The 23,248-nt window shown below is 40.5% G+C and overlaps 1 protein-coding gene and 1 long non-coding RNA gene across 2 annotated transcripts in view; one reads left to right on the top strand and one right to left on the bottom strand.

Moving 5' to 3' along the window:
* Positions 1-7,066, bottom strand: part of ntf3 (neurotrophin 3) — a 40,981-nt gene extending 33,915 nt beyond the window's left edge. The window contains exon 1 of the mRNA XM_056366987.1: positions 6,948-7,066. Coding sequence (XP_056222962.1) covers positions 6,948-6,965 — 18 coding nt within the window. The 5' untranslated portion in view covers positions 6,966-7,066. The remainder of the gene's footprint in view (positions 1-6,947) is intronic.
* A 4,062-nt stretch (positions 7,067-11,128) lies between these two features.
* The window catches only part of LOC130163599 (uncharacterized), a 64,250-nt gene continuing 52,130 nt past the window's right edge, over positions 11,129-23,248 (top strand). Inside the window, exons 1-2 of the long non-coding RNA XR_008826489.1 lie at positions 11,129-11,330; positions 15,184-15,261. This is a non-coding gene — a long non-coding RNA (uncharacterized LOC130163599). The remainder of the gene's footprint in view (positions 11,331-15,183; positions 15,262-23,248) is intronic.

The following is a 23,248-nucleotide window of genomic DNA, read 5'->3' on the forward strand; positions in this document are numbered from 1 at the left end:
AAAAGATTAAAAACCAGTGGCTCCCAAACTCCATCTCTCTCCTGTTGGTTTTGTTACATCTGTTAGGGCGGGACAGTTCACACAGTCATCCACCCAACAGAGTCCAATCAGCTTCAACCTGACTAATCCATCTTGTCAGTAGAGTAATTGGAAACACCTGTGCGGGTGTGCAGGGCCTTTTTCCACCACTGGTATTGATACAGGGAGCACACTAATATTCTAATAATAATTACAATAATAATAATTATTAATAACTTTGCAGCGTCTATTAATATGTTCATTGGTAACTTGATTAAAAGGACATAAAATACAAAAACAAACAGTTGGAAATTAACCCACAATGTTGAACATTAAAATCACTTCAGCAGCTGAGATGCATTTGAATAAGTTAATTATATTAACTACAAATATTAAAGGTCCTTTTCCTGTGTTTTATTTAAACTGTTGATCCATTAGAAGATATATTTTCTGGTTTTAAGAACCAAAAACAATCTCAATGTAGTTTTACATCCTCTCTCAGGCTTCTCCCTGGAGCTCTAGTAACAACAGGTCAGTGAGCCAATCAGAAGAGAGGAGGCTCTGAGCCCCTCTTCTGATTGGCTGACTGTTTTCTGAGTGATCCAACAAATATGTAGCAGATTTCACGTAAACACTCAGAGAAACCAAATCCTGCAAGGTTGGATGGTGGGTGCAGGTGGGCGGGGCTTGGGGCAGGGCTGAGAGCGGTGATTGCTTTGTTGTGACATCACAAAGTTACACAATTTTCATTAAACTTCATTAAGGGTTAAACTTCTGCATAATTGAGGGCATGGCCTCTTTGGGTGACAGGTGGGTGAGTGTGTGCTTGCCATAAACCAGCATGCACCAAAGTCTCAGCTCCACACACGCACAACCTCTTTGCCCATTTTTGAATTAGCCAGGAGTTAAGGGCAGAGTCAGGCACTGCCAAGATGGCGATGGCACAGCAGCTCCCTCTTAGCTTCAAAACTGCTCTTTAGAAACCTGAGGGTGGTGTCATAGAGGCTACTGGTTTAAATACAATCCAGCTACATCACATCCAGACGGAATCAAGCTTGAGATTTGGGTTAATGTGGGGGAATGGCCACAGATTCACACCGACACACTGTCGCTGTCCAGTGGAAACCATGTATCTCTAAATTTAATGATAATGAATCTTTCATATGAACTGGGGGAGTAAGTTTTCATGTGTGGGTTGAGAAATGTCTTGTTCTTCTCGAGCTAATTAATCATTTAAAACTCAGTTGACTTTTCTGAAAAATGCATTGTCACAAACCCGGGCTGTTGTTTCTCTTAGCTCGTGAAAAGTGGACATTTTGGAAATACAGTTTTCACAGGACAGTGTAACAGATAAAAAGCTAGGTTTTTAATTAATCTGACTAAATGAAAGATAAAAAGAAAGCTTGTACGGGAATGTGACACGGTCAGCTCTATCAGCGATCAGCAGTATCAGGATGGGCATGTTATCAGGAGGTCACTGAGGCTACCTTTTAATGTGGAAACAGAGAGAATGGTAAGAAACCGGCTGGGAGGGATACTCAGAAATGGAGAGGGGGGGGGGGTGTAAAGACAGAGAGAGGGAAGGGGGGAGAAAACGAGGAACATAAAGATCCAGATGGTGGATGTGAGGGAGATAAAGAAAATTGTTGAGACAGAAGTGAGGCGGATTAGCGGGTCAAAATGGACAGAAAGAGGAGAACCGAGCCGTCATATGACTGAACTGCTGGGAAGTCTGGGCCTCACCTTGAAACCACATGATCTCTATCTGCCTCACTGGGAAATGTAGGAAAGACAATAAAAACAGACGAGGAGAGAAAGTTTCATGTCGTCAGGACTACAGTTTAGATTTAGCATCGTTTACATCAAAGTAAGAGGCGGGGTCAAAGTTTAAATGAATGAATATCCTAAATGAATGTCCTGACATGTATATGTGTGAGCACTGCACTCCTCTGCACTGTGCTGTCTCTGCTCCACACGGCAGAGAGGGCCGCCTGCGCCTCGTCCACATCCTCACAGTATGTTTTGCTCTAAGCAGCCATAAGAATGTGCGGCGTATAAACACTCGGCTAAATGTGTAAACCATCCCGGAGCAGGCTGGGCTGTGGATCTGCAATCATATAGAATGAGAGGCACAGCTAGAAGGACAACTGAAGTGTGTGTGTGTGTGTGTGTGTGTGTGTGTGTGTGTGGCCTAAACACAGGCTGAACTCACCAACATCTTTCCAATCTCATCCATTTGGAATGAAACATCACAGGCCAACTCCTGCTCATACTTCTATCTAGAAGTATATTACGTCTCTTTTTGACTTCAGTACCCACAAATCCTGTAAGCTCATGTTCAACAGCTTAGCTCGTCTGAAGAGCAGCTACAAAAGCCTGAACACGGTTCAGATGCTTGACCCCCACCCTGACACCACATTTAACACAAATCTATTAGAGAAGCACTTGAGCGCCACTTGACTTTAATTACAAAACGCTTTTGAGAAGCAGAAACAACGTGCAAGTAGCATGAAGTGCTTTTGGAGCAGCAGAGTGATGGATGGGACTTGTACGACAACAACAACAACAAGAGTTACTGCCGGTGCTTCTGTCGGTGACGTGGGTCGAAACGCCAGAAATTCAAAGTTGAAATATGGCAAAAAAAAAAATATATTTTTCTGCAAGTTGGTGTATTGATAAAAAAAACAATATGCGCGAAGTGCAAAGGAACCTGACTTAGTGAATATCTGCTGTTATGTTCACATTATTAGTGACACCTGTACTTTTCCTAAATCAGTGTCTGCTGTGGAAAAGGCCCATTATATAAAATACACAGTTCACAATCCAAGACTCGCACTCACTCTCCCACATCATCCTTTTCCTCCTTCAGTTTTGTATATTAAGTGTTTCAAATGTCTCTTAAATAAATGTTTGACTTGTAGCCGTTTGAGCGGATGATCTGTAAGTTCACGATTTAAGATTTTCACTACATGCTCTAAACTCAAATGCAGCTTCTACGAAGCCAGAAGATAAAAGCGTTCATGATTTTGCAGATCTGCATCTTAAATCAGAGCGCCCTCGAGCCACAGGTGAACTGGTTGACAAATCGCACTTCAGCTCACCTCACCTGTAACTTAACATCTCCTACAGTCTGAGTTCTGCCAGCTGGTGACAGACCGGGTCACAGTTTGCCTGTAGGCCTCATCCACCACCTTCTGTGTGTTATAGATAGACCCTGACACGTCCAAGTTCCCATTACATTACATGCAAGTGATGGACTAAGTATGTGTGTAAGTCTGTGGCAGATTAGATTTGTTTAGGAATATGCACCATGTGAGCACTATATAAACTTTAATAATTAGCGTATCGGCCTGAATATAACCACCGGTCTTTGGAGAACGACAGTAGAGTTTGAACATATGAAACTCTTTCAGCCCGATCCTGCAGGGAGATATTCTCATTTTCGAAGCCTTAAGAGAAAAACATGAAATACTTTCATCAAGGCAAAAACTAAATTCAACCAAAACCAGCTGACATACAGTAACTTTGCAGTACTTTCGGGACCCTTCAAGGCCCCCTGGACAGTTGCCCGTGGAAATCTTACTCACTCTCACTGCTCTTGTTGAGTTGAGATGAGGTTTTTCTGTGTGTTTTGGTCTTAAAGGTTGCTGCTGCAGGTCAGACACTTCTCTCTAACATCAGTGATCTCCTCCTCTGACTGTCTCGGATTCTGTGACACGATCAAAGTGGATTTGCTATTCTGGGGAAGATTTAATTGTAAAACTTCTGGAAATGTGGAAATGTGGGCTGTAAATTGATTTACACGCAATGAAGAAGAAGAAGAGGCGAAGAAATGTGAAACATCATGTGTTGACCGAACAGATTTCCAGAAAAGGGAGGTTCGAGGACGCTAGTACTTCCAGTCAGTCCCTCTGGAGGTGTCATGAACTAAAATTAATGAAACATCTGTGATGGGTTGACACCAGCGATCCACCCTTTATCTCTAAGCCTCCGGCCGCTGCTCTGATCCACTCACAATTCATCATTGACCAACATTATTTTGTTCATTTAAACGCACAATATGTCATTTTTTCTGCCGCTGTGGGTCCCTCAATCACCAATAGTCATGAAGTAGCGTGGGATCATGGGAGTTGTTGTCTTCACCACCATTAGGATTCCTTCTATGTCAGTCATTGAGGAGATTTTTGCCTCTTTAAGACAAAAGATCCACAGAGGTCTCCTCCCCTCCAACACAAACAGACCCAGTGATTTAATGTAGTAGAAACTCTGAATGAAGTGGTTCCATGTTAAAGAATCAGTGATTCTCTGAAGCTGTTCAGTGGACACAGGACGTCTTGGAGGGGCTGGGAGCCGAGGTGCTGCTCAGTTTTTCTTTCTTTTTTTTGTGATATCTCAAGATCCAGACGCCTGATGACTAAAATCCTTCATCTGGTTAAAATATCAATCAAAAACAACCAAGATCTGAAATGTGAATCTTAAAAATGTGACTTAAAACTGGATAAAAAGTCAATTTTGATGCTTCTGGAAGACGACCACAACACTGACACATGTGTACAGAAGATATGACGTCATTAACAGGCGACTAAATGACACTTTACCATGATTAAAATCACTGATGTTTCTGGTTTGAAAAGTGCTGGAGACATTTGGGAGAATGTAAGAACACAACTCAACAACATATATCACAAAGGTTTGGTCACTTTTAAATATTTTAACGTGGAAAAGTTCCATATTATAATTTTAAACCTCTAATTAGAAAGGAAAGTTAATAAAGCGTACTTTCCCATAATCCCCACCTCACAGGTAGACATATATCTTAACCTTATGAGATGTTTGTGCAGTATCATTGAACAGAATCAGTTTGTGTTAAACTGCAGTTTAAACTTCAGTCTTTATATTAGAATTTTCTACTCATTCTTATTTTCCTGCCACTTTTCCTGCCGCAACCTCGAGTCCTAAACTGCTTCCTGAACCTTGATGCTATAAGAGCGACGCTGTTTATTTGTCACCAGGCGACACATCCTGCATCACAGATAGAAGAAAGTGGGCCAACAAACAAAACAGGTAGAAGAAGGGGAGAGTGGAGCAGATAGAGGAGGGGAGGGAGAAAGCACAAAAAGGTTGGAATGCAGAACCAAAAAAGGAACAACAGGAACTCTCAGCTAGCAGTTTGTTAAACCACCTGGGAGCCATTTCGGCCCCTTTTTATGCTCATCTTCTTTATGTTCTCCCCATGAGTCCAGCCCCTAATCTGTTCACACCCCTCACTCTTTCCTTTCTCCTTTCTCCTGCAGTAAAACACAAAATGAGCCTTGTTAAACCTTCCAGCTGCACTGCACCCAGAGCTCTAACATGCACGCAACAGCCCACAGCTGTAGTAGTAAGCCTCTCTCAGGCTTTTTTTTTTTTCTTACTCAAGTGCCCATAAAGGGGACTAACAGAATGGAACTGGTCCTTCTCTCTCGCCTCCTTCGCTGCGTCCTAGTTTCCTTGTCCTGCTGTGTGCCGGAGAGGCTCTGCGTCAAATCCGCCGCTGCAACAGCTGCTTCAGCGGCCTCTGCGCGCGCGCACGCACGTACACACACACACACACACACACACACACATATAAGTGGACTCCAACAGCAGCAGGAAAGCATCCACTAAAGGCTCAAGACGCCCACTGATGCGCGCCATTATGCAAAGCTGCCTACAGCACATGTCATGTCAGACATACAGACATCCAAGTTATTTAATCAGACTGGACACACGCGCACAGGCAGCACGAGCATTTTTGGGTTATTGGACTATTTGGCTGTAATTCCAGGATAACAAGGTGCAGAATGGATCCACACACATACATCAACACAACCCGGCCTCGTTTTTTCTTTAAACAAGTTCAAAACTTTATTACTTCAGACACATATTCTTGTTCTGGACGTTACTGGCACTTGAACTATTTACACCCACTCATTCCAGATACAATTTTTTTTTTTCATTATCATTTGCATCTATCCAAAAAGACAAATTTGGGTAAGTTTCAGAAGTGAGAGAGGAGCTCTTCGCGCTCAGAGGCAGCCCCCCGGCTCCAGCTCCTGCGCACAGGCTATAGTCTATGTGCATACACAAACACACATGCACACATGCACACGGGCCAAGGAGTGCACAGGGCGGGAAGGAAGGTTGACTCGACGCAGAGTCCGCCTTTGTGCTGGGAGTTAACTGTGACATATCCTCTTTCATTCCCACTATAACAGCGAGCCGGGGCACAATTAGCGCGGCAGTAATCCAAAGACACAAACTGAACCACATCTGAGGGTGATTCCCGTGCGCATCGGGCCAGTTCCGCTCCTTCCAACAGGGAGCGCACGCCTTTGGAAGGAGCAAGGCTCCCGGGTGCAACTGAAAACAGCAGGAGTCTCTAATGTTTGTGTGCGTAAGCGAGCTGTGGAAAGACCCAGCCCTTTTGTCTACCTGTGCACAGAAAGAGAGAGAGAGAGCGAGAGAGAGAGGCAGGAGAAGTGAGTTTCTCCGCGCTGCTTTGCCTTGAGGCAGCGCACGGCGTGTGTTCAACTTGCCAAAGCTCAAGTTTAGAGGAAGAAATAAGTCCCTGAATACATCACGCACCACCCGTGTTGTACCAAAATCAAAAATTTAATCCGCCGCACATAAAACCAATTTAGACCCGACTACGGTGCCAAATTCAGTTTTCCAAAACTTTTTCAAGCTATTCGTGCAAACTGTAACTCCAGCAACTCCGTGTTCATCACAGCATTTGATGCACGTCAAGTACAACTTTGTGAGTTGTTGTCACCTTGAACATGTTGAACAGTTTGGCTCATTCTCTGTCACTCCTTCGTGCCAGAGTCCTCAACAACCGAATAGTTCCTCGGCGAGAAAAAAAAAAGCCCCATGAAGCAGCAAATACAAACAAACAAAGGTGTTCCTACCGTAATAAAGGTAACCATAGCATCGGCGGGTTAGTATCCAACAGAGTCGACATGAAGGTGATTAATTTTTAGACAGAATGGCGAAAACTTCCCACTTTCTGAGGGCTGCCGCCTGCCTGTGCGCCACACTGGTTCTGTGTGGAGAGGATCAGGGTGTGCGTAATGCTCTCTCTCCCTCTCCCTCTCTCTCTCTCTCTCTCTCTCCCTCTCCCTCCCTCCCTCCCTCCCTCTCTCTCTCTCTCTCTCTCTCTCTCTCTGGACAACATAATCTACGCGGCTCTTTCTGTTACAGGACAGATGGCTCTTGGCGCATGTTACTGCAAAGACCTGCATGCATGCTGCCACTGGCTGTCAGCGGAGCAAGCCTGCTGACATGAATTAGGACATCGAATTAGGAGCGCGTGTGTGCGTGTGCGTGCGTGACTAATGCAACCTTACATCTTTATGGTCTTTTTGAAGTCCTGGCTGACATTTGGTAGAGACTGAACGTTTAAGTCAAAGAGGTCTGTTGTTTCTTTTAAAGATAAAAAAAAAAAAAAACCTTAAGTCATTAGCAGGTTTAAAATTAATAGGAATGTGATCATCACTAATGATTACACAAGGATATCATTGGAGCAAAGAAGAAAAAAATGCTTGTAGTAGATACAGACGGTAAAAGTCAATGCAACATTCCTAAAAAGGAACATTTATAATGATGAAAAGTTACAGACTGACCACCAGACATGTTTTATAGCTTATAAAAATACTCTGCTTTTAGTGATAAATTTGTGTCAGATGTTTTTTCCACAAAAATGTTCAATTACCTTATCAAAGATTCCTAAAATTCAATCTTCTCCCTGTCCTGCACCGAAAGGTCCAAACTCCAGGAATATGCATGCGCTGCTTGTTTTAAACTACTGGACACAAAATGTCTTCATCTTCACTGCGAAACTCCATCCTCAGTGTGTGTGAGCAGCAGCCTTTAACTTTCCACAAAACACTTGTTCAAGTAGCTTATTGGTCCAGGATTAGCATCCAAGCCAGTTGTGATGTTTCGAATCATGCTCACATCTTAAACTGAGAAAATTGTGTGGAATCACTTTAAAGCGTAATTAATATTTCAGTTTTTTTGTGGTTATTGAGCCAATCAGAGGAGAGGAGGCTCTAAATCTCTCCTATGAAACCAAAGTTGCATTGTTGGATGGTGGGTCCAGGTGGGCGGGGCTTGGGGCATGGCTGAGAGAGGTGACTGCTTTAGTGTAACATCACAATGTCACAGAAGTCTTAACGGCTGGTTTTAAGGCTCAGTTTCTGAATACAGGCTGTGTGCATTTCTCTGTGGACTGAGGCTTTGATACTTTCACAGTATTAATATAGAACCTAGACCTGCTTTATAATCAAAAATGACATGGAAATGTACTTTTATACAATATGGGACCTTTAACCAAAGCTCGGCAGCAGAGGCGGTAGACAATAAAACACTAATGTAAATACATTTTTGAAGTAATGTGGGTCAGTTTGCAAGGCAATGACAAAGATCTATTTTGTCATTTAGGCAGGAGGAGTTGTTGTGTATGTTATTCCAACCATTCCCCTCAAATGGATTGTTTTGGACAGCAATAACAAAATTGTGTTATTGCCTATTGTTTTGTTTGGATGTGAAGATTTGCTGCAATAACCCATCTGACTAGGCCCATCTTTCCCCTTTGTGCACACACTAAATGTTTAATTCGTTGGAGGTGTCCATTTGGACAAACTCTTCTTCTATTTTCGTGTCTGAGCAGATTTCTCAGCCCAAGACATCAAAACAGATTTGGCAGCATCTGTTAGCTGCACATCTGCTCCTGCCTCTTGTCAATTTCAACAACACATCTGGTAAAGATATAAATGTTTTTCCCACTGGCCAATGTACGGAGGCAAGATCTGTCTTGACCTGGACAGGTGGGTGGATTGATATTAAACTTCAAACGTAGAAGGTTAAGTGGCTGGCAGCCAAGACCTGCAATCGGGCTGTGTGCTAAAACTCTGCCAATCAAATATTTGCTAAGTTAAGTTGAAACCCCAATCATGAAGGCAGATTTCTACACAAACCAACAGAGGCTCTGCCTGAGATGCTAAACCCAAGAAAGTCTCGCTTCAATGGCAAATTCAAAAAATGTTAAATAGACCCTTTGGAGCTTATGACCACTAGTGGTGCTACAGAGCCACGTTTTGATGGGAACTCAATCTGATTTGTATCTTGAGGTTTAATAGCACACACCTGAAGACACATATGTACAATCACAATTTTAACACATTTGTGCCAATGGTTTTGCACAGGTCCTCTGATCCACAGGTGTTTATATACAGAAATGTCACAAAGAAAGGATTCAGTCAAAACTCGGAGCATCTCTGAAGATATTTTTCCAACTTGAACAGCTTCAATTAAACACAAGGCATTTTCCAACCAGTAGATCACAATAGCTGCCCAACAAATACAGAATTAATTCAAAACTTTTACTCTCTGTACCACTGCAACAGAGGAAACTCCATCTTAAATATAACGTCTGGGAAGTGTGAAATCAAACTAGAAACAGTGAATGAGAGAAAGAAAAACACAAATTAAAAGAAGCATCACACATTTCTCATTTCAGCACCACATCACAGAGGAGCAGCAATATTATTTCTCACATGACTTTACTGTTCTGCTCATTCTCCTGACTTACAGTGGCTCATAGCCGCTCCTGCCCAGGGTGATATGATAGAAGCAGTTAGTAATACTTATTATTAAGTATGGCAGTACATTGTGTTTTTATCTGTTTTCAGAAATACTCTTTCCAAAGAATATATTCACTAAGCACAAATTTTCCTTCCTCAACCATTAAACTAATATTTCCTGACACATTCAGTAGCCTTGCTCTTGCATGATGCCTGCGTGTCGTTCCAAAAATATCTAATCTTTCAACCAATATTCCAAGTTCAGATGGAAAAAATGTTTTGCTTTGCAGCTGAGCTCATTTAGATCTGAAGTCTTAATACTACACTAAACTATTCTTTTCTGTCTTCACCCTAGTACAATTGGGGAGAAGAAAGATTAGCAAACCTTAAAATTTCATGCTAGGCCAGGAAACTTTTAAGACCCCATTAGTCACTTTTTTCACAACAAATCTATCAAGTTTTGGACAAACTTTAAAACTTTTCCCACCTGAAGAAAGTCACCAATCTTTTTTAGTGACTGTGATCTCAAAATGATTCAACTCAACTATTTAAGTTGTATTTTTTCTAAAGGTACAGAACGTTTACCATAATTAGTTTATTCCAGTGTCTGGACCCTCTCTATAGACCAGACATACTCAACAGGCAGAGCCCAGTCTGGATTCAGACTGTTTAATCTGGACTGGGAACAAAGTTTCCTAGTTAATTGCCCCCACTATAGGCATGTTTTATATGTAGGTAGTTCGGTAGTTCTCTCTATAGGTACTTCAGTAGGTAAGTAGTTCAGTCTATAGGTAGATACGTAGGCAGGTAGTTTCATAGGAAGGTAGTTTGGTAGGTCGGTAGGTAAGCAGGTAGGTAGGTAGTTCGATATATAGATAGTTTGGCTGGTAGGTAGGTAGAATAGGTAAAATAGTACTCTCTTAATTGAATAGTACTCTCTTAAACTGTAGTGTTATAGCAGCCACTTCACATAAATCACAAAAACAATGAGGTAGGTGATGGACAAATACAATTAAAGGTTAAATTATTTACAACAACAACACAGACTAAGTACAGTACTAAATAAATGAAGAAAAATAAAAACAGAATAGTGACTAAAGGTAGAACCATAATAACTATGTGTTGAATATACACTGTATAATGATAATATCCTAAAATACACTGTAAATCAGTGCATGTCAAAAAAAAAAAAGAGCTGTACATTAATGTGCAATATGGTCCATGGATGAAGAATAATTAGCATTATGCAATATGGTAAAAGTATACACAGACAGTATTGAAGAGACTAGAAACAAAGAAACATTGCATGTTGTTTTCATTTGTCGCTGAAGGTTATAAAATGAGGACTACACTGTATTTTTTTCCCCCCTCTATGACTAAGCATTAGTCATACATCATAAGAGGTCCCTTAATACCAGCCTTTCATTCAGCATCATCACTATAAAGGACGTGTTCAATTTTTAATCAGCACAATGGCAACACACATCTCCTGCATATCCCTCGGGCTCCCCATGTGACGTGACAACTGTGTAATTATTACCCTGGACCGCAGCGAAATCATCAAATATGTAAGGAGCAAGGGAGAAGGGGGGAAGTTTTAGAGGAGAGCGATGGATGAAGAGGCGGAGGACAAGAAAAGAAAAGGAGTCAGCTGAGAGAGGGGAGGGTGACGACCAGGAGGAGACGCCGGAAAAGATGGAGAGGAGGGTAAGAGATCTGAAACAAAGAGTTGAGGGGAGATGTGGGGGTGCAGAGGGAGGAAAGATAGTGAAGGAAGGAGAGAGAGAAGTGAGAGGAGAAACAGATTAAAGAGCTCTGATAAACCCACCTGATACCCGTCCAGACAAGGTTGGGGACTAGCTACTATTTGTTCGGTAGGTAAGTGATAGTTGATGAAGGGCAAAAGAAGGAGTAGTAGCCAGGCGGCCAAAAACATGACTTCAAATAAATGCTAATGTGTGTCCAAATCTGCTGTACAAATATGCAATTGTTTACTATCAATGTAATATGATGATATGTCGCTGTTATGTTTACAGCCTGTTTCTGCTGCCCCTAAGTGGCCTACGTTTGTGGATTTGCAGGCAATAAGTGAGAAACAGTGCACTTTTATATCTGTTCTAGTATTATTATTCCTATGTCCTTCAGCAGCTTTCACTACCACCTGAATCTCTGCAGAGTTTGGTTCTTTTGCTCCATTGTGTTCTTATTGTCATGTAATATATTTTGGCTTCACCGTTTAATAATAATTTAGTTCTGAATAATATCAGAGGAAAACAGGTGTAACTACAACAAAAATGTAGAAGCCACCTTCAGTTTCATCTCCTTTGTTTTTATTGATCACTATCAGTGGTCATACAGTGATGGCAGCAGTATTGCCAACTTAGCATCATTATTGCTAGATTTAACAACTTTTCAATCACAATCTAGAGACTTTTTGGATAAACCATATGAGCTCCTTTTCAGTGAGTCACCAGTACTGCCCTTTGAACAAAGGCACATGTCTCTGTCTACTCTGCTCAGTGACTCCACCTCTCAGGCGGAGCAGCTGGAAGTGACTGCTGGTTAACATGTAGTCTGAACAGGCCACGCTTCAGTCACAACAGAAACAGAAAAACATGTAAATGAGAACGGCTTTATTGAGAATCCAGCTGTATTAAAATACGCTATATGTTAACACAGAGAGGAGGGGAGAAGCAAACAAATAAAGGGCTGAAACTGGCTGAAACTATGCTGCATGCAAATACGACATGATGTCATGAATATGCTAATTAGCCTATAATGTCATCTAGCAACATTTAGCGACTTTTCAAGCCAGCTTTTGCATTTTTTCCATTGAACGCTGTTGTCAACACTGGTGTGTTCATTAGCCGCTAAGCTAGCGAGTGTATGGGATGCTAACTGCTTAGCCAAGTTGATAATTGAGCATTGATAGCACAGGCTAACAGGCTAACAGAACTTTTTTGAAGTTTGTGTGTGTGATTTGTAGCTGAGTGAACCATGGGCAACTGTGAATATTGAGGGCAATTGTAAGAAAAATTTTTAGCAATTGATTTCCCAAATACACCTCTTCCAGTAACGCTGCTATGGTAGCTATTACAAACCTAAAGCTAATGGTCAAGTGTGGTTTTATACAGGATGATGAGCAGGGTTAGCTCATCACGCCAAATCATATTTGATTGTATGACTTCATGTAGAGAAACAGAAGACATGCATCTGCCCTCATTACTTTTCCCACATCATCAGTACCACCACTCCCTCTCGCACACCCAATGCATCAATCTGACTTTTTATCCTACTATTGATCGATATGTGTTACCTAAAATGAAGCAGAAGATCATTTAGCTAAATTCATTGACCACATGTTTTTTAGGCTTTTAGAAATGTTAAGAAAAGGCTAAAAGGCTTTAATAAAGGTTTTAATAAAGGCTACAGTCAGTGCATTTACATACATGTCTTCACCAAATCCCTTTACCTGTACGTGGCCCTGTCTTTTTGCCCTGTCCAGAACTGATCTTGGATTTTTGCTCCAGTTGCTGGAGCACTGTTAAAGACGTAATATTCCAACCCATGCAAAACAACCTTCTGAGAGAATTACAGAATATGTCTAAATTTCATGTTAGAAAAACTATATGGAGTGAATCTTGGATAATGTTAGCTAACCACAGTTAGTGTCAGCACTCACAGTGAAGGCCTCCCACTGCCTTCACATTAGCACATTCAGGAAGTAGCAAAGTATTCGTGATACCTTTATACAAGTTAACCACTGTGGACCAGCACCACCTATTCCTCAGTTCGAACCTGACCTAGTTCTAATGTGTTTACCCAGTGGAGATTTACCCATAACTAAATTACAACGGGTTGCTCCACAGTAACTGTTTCTTACATAAGCTTTACCCCTAGTAACTACCAAATGTACTGCATAGCTACTGAACCAATTTGCCTGCTACAGCATAACATATGGCCAGCCGTGAGGGACTAGACAGGCAAATTAAAAATGGACGACATATTCGCTGTCAGTGGATAATATGATGACATGTATATTTCCACCCGTTACAATGAGGATTATGGATCTTCTGCCAGCTGACTTAAAGCGCCCAACAGATCATAATGGTGCACTTTAACCAAGTCGACAAGTTTGAATTGCACTTCAGTATTTTGCCTGGTTTCATGGAGACACAATTGAAGTTCACAAGAGATCTGCGAGTAGAGCCATTAGGTGACTGGCTCCTGCACTACAAAGACAAGTTGGTAACTATGTCCAGCTGCCATCGGGAACAAGGCACCCCCTTGTCACACACAGATTTTTTGAAGTGGCTGAAAAACTAAGTGTGGAAAAATAATTTCCTCATTCTACATTTATCATCAAAACTATAAATGAGTCCTTTCTATTTAATTACATAATTCATTTCTAAAGGGCTGATTAAAATATAAAACACATGATTAACATGAAGGACTAGTTTAATGTAAAAAAAAAAAAAAAAGAGGTAAAAAAAAGAGAATGTCAGCGATGCAGCAGATTTGCACTGTGTGGCACTTGCCTGCCAGTTGCTGTCCAAGGTCCTGAAGTAAGTGAGTTCAAAGCGATTACCAAACATTTTTAAAAGAGACATGTTTTAAAGAAAAAAAAAGGTTAATGTAAAAATAATCTGATAGAAATAGTGACCAAATTTTTGTGGATTTGTAGTTTATCTGTTGTTGACACTTTTGTTGCAATGTTCTTCTTTATTTCCAAATGTAGTCTTTACTCTAATGCATCCACTGTAAACACTTTGATTTGTCCAGCTGAATGAAGTCACTCCCGTTGTTAATGAAAAACATTCATTATATTGACAGACACTGCAATGGATCCTGACAGGGTAGCAGTTGTACCATGTGGTAGCATGTTGTGTTGTTATTCACAATATGGCCATGTTGTGTTATTGAAAGTTCGCTTTGAGGAGGAACAGGAACAGGATGAGGATGAGCCAGTCTATAGGAGGGTCTATAGCCAACAGGAGCAACCATTTGCATAAAGATATAATGAATCAGACATAAGGAATCAATCTACAGTAAGGATTGTCAATAGAAACAAACATGTTGCAATCTATATTTTCAATGTTAAAAAATTATATGTATATTGTTTCGTACAATTTGTACAAACGCTGGAAACAATATACTTTGAATAAACCCATCATATGAATCATTTAACAGAATTTACTCTGATTTATTACCCTCTGTCTAAGTTTTATTAAATGTGCAGACAAGTGGCTTCAGTTCCTCTCGTACTGTCATGATTAAGAAAACCCTGCCTGTGGAAGGGGCGCTCTAAGTGTGCGACCCGGCAGTCTACCAATTCTTAAATCTACTGTGTTCTTATTGTTTCCTTTAGTTGCTTTTTACAGCTGATGTACTTTACTCTATTCAATCTTTATATGGATGGGTTAGATTGTAGAAATGAATTGCCTGTCTGGGATTCATAAAGTATTCTGAATCTGAATCTGAATCTGAATCTGAATGATTTCAAGGTTGAGTTTATTATTTCTTTATGCCTCAAATCTTTCTTCTCTGCCTGATATTTCAGAATCTCAACATCTCAGCGTCCTCCATTAAGGCTGATCTCTTCGCAGGACATCTGACTGACTGAGGAACAGGTCGAGCAGTGAGTTATTTTCCTTCAGTTAATGATATCATGACTTCTTCATGTGTCGCTGCAGCGGACGTCCTTTTTTACATTATCAAATTTTTGATCACTGGCCAACAGATGTTGTGTTGTGACTGATTCACACATTACTCAAGTTTTTACTTGTTAAGACATCATGTAGATTTTACTGGCGCAACTGAATTTAGTAAAACACTAGTTTAAAACTAACTAGTAGTTTCTAAGAACTTAGGAAAGACCTTACACTAACACACAACTGGTGCAGAACCCAGTCCAGAACAGAAAACTATATGTATCATGCTGGGTTGGGTCAGTATAAAACTGTTTTATATGAAACTGTCTTTAATACATTTTATGGAGAACTTATTTAAAACCATTATTCCTACGCTTGTGTGTGACCATTAGAGAATTTACTGTGCACCCTACACAGACTTTTCCTCTCCTGTTTCTTCTTCTGCCTCTCTTTCTCCATCCTGGGATGGGATGACAAACCAAGGATCAGTCTTCTGAGACTTAAACTCTGAACATCCATCCTTGTTTGTCTGCTGTGCATCCAGCTTCAGGTTTCTCCTCTTCCCATCAGGAGTGAGGCAGTCTGGACTTTTAGCTAAAGATAAAGGTTTGTTCAAATCTCCTGAATCTTAAAGCCTGAAGAATTCATCAACAGTGATATCACACCTACCTTTTACAATCCTCACTATGGCATCATCTATCTGAGTCTGTTTGATTCTGATGGACTCCCACCCTTGGGTTTTTGAAGGCACTGGCTTATACAGGGATCCTCCTTCTATTGGGTCTCTGGTGGATTCCTTAATGATAGTCTACTAGACTCTGGTGGACTTCCCTTCAATGGGACTGGAGTATATTGAGGGGTCTTGCTGTGAGGCTCCTCGTATGGGAGTCCTATTATGGGATAGTCTTAGCCTTTTCTCTCAAAAGTGGTTCCTTGTTGCCTTTAAACTACTAAAAGAGAAAACACTTGAAGCAAAACTTGCCTCCTGATACTCTCATGTGACATATGTCCAGTGCATTATCTAAATGCACACTTCTCACCTCACCACTCAACTTTTAACTATCACTCCTCAATACTTGGTTGCATCTTTGTGGGGAATGAAAAGGAGAATAAATGCTAAATATCAGCCTCATACATATTCTGCAGTGACTTAATAATCCTTCCATGTGAGCTGACTGACTGAAACTACAATTTGATGCTGGTTGGTAATAGCAGACTGACTCTGGTTAAGGTTACACAATGTCTAGATTTAACTGTATTGTATATAAGCAGCTTTAGTCCTCCATCACTGGATGTTTTCAGGCACAGTACTGAATGAAGGTCAGACTGAAAAATGCTGCCTCTTGGGTAGTTTTTGTCCACTAGTTTGAGGTTAGTGAAAGATTTCTACAGCCTATTAAAAAAAAAGAACGTGTAAAAGTCTGTGAAAGGACACGACTCAAGTCTCCTGCATTAAAGTCTGAAGCCATACACATCAATTCTGGTGCATTTTTCAGTAAAAAAACTGTGTGTGTTTACATGCACACTAGTATCTGAGTTATGACCCTGGTGATGTTTTGTGAATGGAAACATAACATCCTGATTTTAGAAACCTGAGGTAAGGCCTTATTCCAATTCTGAGAAATTCTGGATATGAGCTGGATAGAAACCAGGATACTGTGGCATGTAAACACCTTATCCAGAGGTCATTCTGTTGGTAAAAAAAAAAAAAAAAAATTGTGGTGGAGATATGAAGACGTGACCTGCACACACATGATCAGAAACCTTAAAACTGTAGCCACTTATAGGGTTGAATAACTAGGATTAAGACTGAAAACCTCTCAGAAAAAACTGAAAATCACAGAGAACAACCTAGCTCTCTATGGGAATTACGATTCTCTTCATGCTTTTGTTTTTGTTTAGTCTGTGCTCATGTTTGTTTAAACTTCCTCATAAATTAATATGTCTTGTAGTGACTTGACTGGACTCCAGTTGTTGCGTCGGGTAGACATGTGAAATGTCGAGTTGTCTCCTAGAGGGCGGAGCAGTGGTGCCATGTTGGGATGCCCCCAGATAACCCCAAACCCTGGAGCCTGAGTCTTTTCTGACAACACAAGATCACAGGCAACATCTTGCATTACATGAACTGAATCAGATTTGTTTGCACAGTAAATTCCATGTGCTTTATGCTGCGATCGCCCACACTGCACACTTCCTTCTTTGTTTGCACTGTGATAGGGATCAGCGAACAATCCCAGCCACCAACACTGTTCCTGTTGAAAATATCAACAGCAAATAATTGATGGGACAATGATTTTGTCACGGTACTGTGCGTGACGTGCCGCTCTCTGTCGCATGGAAAATTAAACACACACATATTAACACAGGCTTATTCAAACTGTAATAGGAAGACCGATGCGAACACACGCTCTTATTAATGAATAGAGACAGATGTGTGCTGGTATAAAAAACAAACACACTAGAGAGAGATATTAAAATGAATGAGGGGGGTTGAGGAAGGGAGGAGGTGAGGAAAGGAAGGAGAAAAAGGGGTGAAAAAAGTCAGGGGGAAGGGGGACATTAAGGAAAGCAGGAAGTGGAGAAAGAGAGGAGGCGAGGGAGAGAGTAAATGGAGAGAGACGGAAAAGAGGGAGAAAAGAAGGAAGAGAAAATCAGATGAAGGAGAAGAGGAAGAAGTTATGGCCACTCTGTTCTACTGGCCTCCCAGACATTTAGACAAATAAACACAGGACGAAGAAAGTGAAGACTTTGGGTTACACACAGCAGCACATGTGTGTGTTAATGATCCTGGAGCCTGTGGCTTTGACAGAGTGGAAGCCTCCCTACATGCTCCTGAACACACACACACACACACACACACACACACACACACACACACACACACATACACACACACACACACACACACACATGCAGACTCGTGTGTTTGTGTTGACACAAGCCCAAACTTGGCACTGATTATAGAGTACTGGAGTACTTGTTGTGCTTAGTTTGTGAGATACTATGTGTATACGTGTGTGTATGTCAGTGTTAGAGAGCTTGAATTTTTTTTTTCTTGTTCGAATGTGTGCATGTGTTTTGTCTGTGCGTGTGTGTGTGTGTGTGTGTGTGCGTGCGTGTGTGCGTGCGTGCATGTGTGTGTGTGTGTGCGTGCGTGTGTGTGTGTGCGTGCGTGCGTGTGTGTTGTGTTGTGTGTTTAGGTTTTAGTAGTTTTTGGAGAATCCTAATTAATATAATCACTTATATTTGTACAACATCAATGTGTAGCTATACAAATACATGTGTGTGTTATTCCAATACAAAAAACAGATAAGTAAAATACAAATATTCTCCAATACCCCAAACATAGCTGTGGTATGTATGGACTTATGGGCGGCGGTGGCTTAGGAAGCAGGGCGTGTTATCCACTACTTGGAAGGACGGTGGTTTTGTTTCTGGCTCCTCCAATCTGCATGTCAAAGAGTCCTTGGGCAAGACACTGATATTGTGTGTGTGTGTGTGTGTGTGTGTGTGTGTGTGTGTGTGTGTGTGTGTTTGTGTGTGTGAGAATGAGTGAAAAGTGCTTTGAGTAGTCGATAAGACTAGAAAAGCTTTATATAAGTGCAGTATATTTCATGTATATACAAAAATGTGTTGTACATATAGGCAATATATATAAACATATATATATATATGTTTATATATATTGCCTATATGTACAATACATTTTTGTTCAATTTATGTTTATATATATATATATGAGTTCACAGCTATGACCAACAATTGTGTTGATGTTTACATTATCTGCTATGCCAGAAAGTATATAGCTAAAAGTCACAGGTTTGTCTTAAAGAGCTTTACTATATGTACAACATATGTTACACACTATCATGTGACCTTCAATTCAGAAAGGAGATACATTCTAAAAACAAACTTGCTCGCTTGCCCTTCCGTACAATTGTGCCCCTCTGAAGTGATTTTTCCTGACAGTCTGGGCTAACAGAGAGAAATAAGGAAATGTTTTACTAACTATCAGAGGGAAGACCGATGATGATGATGATTATCAGAGCAGAACACTGCATTATTCATCCTGTTCTCCAGGGAGAGAGACAGAAGCAGGACAAGTAATGGAGTGAGAGAATGTAGAAAAAAAAAAAGTAGGTGAGGGAGGAAAGAAGGAGAAATGAGCATAGACCACAAAGAGAGGAGACAAGGAGGAAAAGGAGGAAGAGAAAGAACGAGGAGGAGGAAGAAGTGGACACGTGGAAAGAGGAGAGGTGTGACAGGAGGTGAGGCAGGGGAGAGACTGAGAGTGAAAGAAAAGGAGGGTGCTGGAGGACAGAGGAGGAAGGACAAACCAGATCTGAGAGGTAAATGAGGACGCAGAGGAGGCAAAGGTGGAAGGAGAAAGTGTTGCATGTATTCAAAGATAAAGGAGACTGTTGTTAGCATCCCATCAATGTTCTTTTAAACATGAAATGTTCATATCTGCTTCATACAGGTTCATGATTCATACTGTTTTCTGGCTGGTTGAGTTTAGGCAAGAAAAACCATTCGTGTAAGGTTAGAGAAAGACTGGACATGTTTAAAAGGACTGACATTGACTGTTGATAAGAGACGTGATGCTAACAACAGACGGTGAAGTGGTAACTACTCGTAGGATTAGTTGGTGACCTGTTGTAGCTGGCAGGCTAACTGCCAACACACAAACAAGCCAAGCTAGCGCTATAATCAGTCGTAATAGCTTTGTTGTTGACGGTAAATTAGCAAGCTTGTTGCTTGGCCGGTTAACTCATTAGCTTAGCTCAGTTGCTATAAAGAGAAACCATTGTTTGTTAGTGGTGCTGTTTACTTTGACAGAGGAGATTTTAGCTGCTAGCTCAATGACAGAATGGCTGCTTGGTGTTGTGTTGTTAATAACGTTTAAACGACAAACAAGAAAAAGGTTGGATGGTGGGTCCAGGTGTGCCGTGCTGGGGGCATGGCTAAGGGTAGTGACTGCTTTGATGTGACATCACAAAGTTACAGAAGTCCTGACGGCTCATTTTAAGGCTCAGTTTCTCAGGTTGTGTGCATTTCTCCGTGGACTGAGCACTTTGATATTTCACAGCATAATATAGAACCTAGACCTGCTTTGTAATGAAGGAAAACATGCAAATCTACGTTTATACAATATGGTACATTTAAATAAAAATGAATGGTTCAATGCTTCTGACATGTACATTCCTAAGAAAACACACACTGTGCACATTACCAGGGTGAAAAATCCAGCAGTTCACCTTTTTTTTACAACATCAAAATTAAGAGACAGTGACTGTGCTTTTGTACAGTACAAGTTTGTACAGGAATAATTGGAGTTGTGTCATAGGTATGACGGAGGTGGTGTTTGAAAGTCAGTGAAGAAGGGAAAAAAAGTACAACAAATGATTGAAGGTTACTGTCATGTCAGGCATGATTGGAGTTTCTGCTTATTTCCTGCGCCCCCCTTCATCTGACACCACTGTATTTCTGTGGTTTTCCAGCTTTTTATCAAACCAGGAGATACTTTTTATTTGACTTTTGTGTTTGTTTTTTCAAAGGTTATAGTGCTGCTAGTTTAAGCAGTCATTAAGTTAAATACTATGAGCAAATAATGTTTAAAAAACAGGACTGAAAGAGTCATGTGTGGTAACAATTTCAGGAATTGCACATTGATGATGTCACAAAATTTTCATTTCCAACTTAAAACTATTTGTTTTCCAGTGTTTACCTAACACATCTTCAAGTGAAATGTTGTTGTATTTTATTCTTGGACAACAGAGATGCTAGTGTCAAGAGGCAAAGATGCCTTATACTGCTTAAAACAGATATTTTGTACTTAAAACTTTACTATATAATTAAGATTGTTAAAAGAAATGCCACACAGTTGAATAATTTTGCATCTTATCTCACAACCACGACAACACAACTGGCATTTATAATTACCTGTGGTAGAAACCTGAAAGCTGATGTTTAAATTTTACACATTAAACACATACTATATTTAAATCACAACTTATTGACTGAAAAGGTAGAATTTCCTTTCATAAAAATAATAATATTATATTATATATTTCTAAAACCTGTAGAAACTAATCCTCAACCAGTCTTATGTAACCCAGGATAAATGTCTGCATCTGTTGACAACACTTTGAGGACTAAGCTTATATTTAAGGCCTCAGCTGGTGACAGGTTCTAAATGACAGACTATTATGAAATCACTGAAATGAGCTCATTGGCTCTTTTGCCTCTGCATCACATTTGCATATAAGGCCTGCTTGTTTGCCTTGCTTGAGTTACATACAACTGTGATGACAGTTAAAATGAAAAGAAGAAGACGTCACGGAGAAGGAATGTACAGTAACATGAGAAGGCGAATCTGTTTTTTAACTTTTGAAGGTTGTGTTTTAAAGGATTTTAAATTAAAGCTGGCTGGTAAGCTGAGCACAGAGTAAATGCTACACCCCAAGAAATGCCTGTGTGCGGAAGTGCATCAGTGCGTTATGAATTAGCCGAGGTTAATAAATAATAAATCCTCATCTCCCCTCCCACTGTGTGAATGGTGTCCTCGAGTTTTGTCCTTTGTGTGTATGTGTTGGCGAACCTCTTCCCAAGTCCTCATGGTTGCGAGGAGGTCCTGCCTGTTTTGGTAGCACAGAAAACCATATTATTCATATTTACTTGCAGATTGTAAAGATAGATAATTTCTTTTGAATAAACTGTGTAAACTTATTTGCCCATTGGTGACTGAAATAAGAAGCTTGATAACTTGGTTAAGTTAGCAATTTCATTAGCTCAGACAGCTTTTTCCTCTTTTACATTATACAAGACAAACTGAGTACTTCCATCATGAACTGCAGTGAACTAATGACAAATAAGAACAGATTCATACAGCCAGGGTTTCATACATCACAAACCAAAGGAACCAATCCTGTCAACTTGTGCTAAATAAACCTGAACCTTGTCAGTAGAGAGAGAGAGAGTTGGCATTAGCACAACCACTAACACTGCGTCATCCGCTGCCACTTACAAGCTAACAAACAACATAAACAAATAAAAGATGCTAACTACGCTAACGGTTCTGATCTGTCTGCTAGTCTCTGGTTCTGGTCTCAACAGACTCCTCATCTGAGTCCGGGTCTGACTGAGGCTCAAACATGTTACTAACAGTTCCTCAGCTAGCCATGTGATTAGTAACATCAACAAGCTTCTATAGCTAAACATTTTGCAAACATGAGTGGATTAATTTCACTTTGTCACTTTCTGGCATAACGAGGCCTTTAGTCATCAGAAAAGGTTTGATAAGTGGCTGGTGAATAAATATCATTCAGGTCATACAAATACTGTTCCACTGGATGACATACAAGGATAAAAGAATACAAGAAAAGGAACCTGGACATGCAAAAATACTCCCCACCAAGTGTGAATGACTAATGACTAATCCCTACAACAATAGAAGAAGCATCTCCACTTGCATCAAAGCATGGTCATACTGGGCTGCCTGTATGTGTGAATGAGAAGTAGGGCGTGGGTAAAGGAGCATTTGTGCTAAGCGAACCTTCCCTGAGTAAATAAAGGTTAATTTAATTTAATATAGACATGCAAACACACACACACTGTACACATAGAGTGAACCAGAGATCAAAAGAAAGATGTTGCCTGTAAAACCATGATACTCATGAAGGACAATATCTGCATATCTCTTGTGCGTATGTTGTGGTGGACAGACACGGCATGTATTATGTATGTCTCATCAATTACTTGCTATAATTAAGCACATGAATTTCACATTATAATATATATTAAAATAGTTCAGTCTGTACACTACTGTACACTGGTATCCTGCCAAAGGTATTTCCCTGCCTTTCACCCAGTTCATTCTGGGTGAGGCTCCAGCAGGAATAAGCAGCAACTGAATAAACAAGGAACCACTTATAATTTATTGAAACTGAGTTTGTATTTAGGAATATAAGTCCT

The sequence above is a fragment of the Seriola aureovittata genome, chromosome 22 (genome assembly GCF_021018895.1).
Source record: "Seriola aureovittata isolate HTS-2021-v1 ecotype China chromosome 22, ASM2101889v1, whole genome shotgun sequence".
In the NCBI taxonomy this organism is placed as follows: Eukaryota; Metazoa; Chordata; class Actinopteri; order Carangiformes; family Carangidae; genus Seriola; species Seriola aureovittata.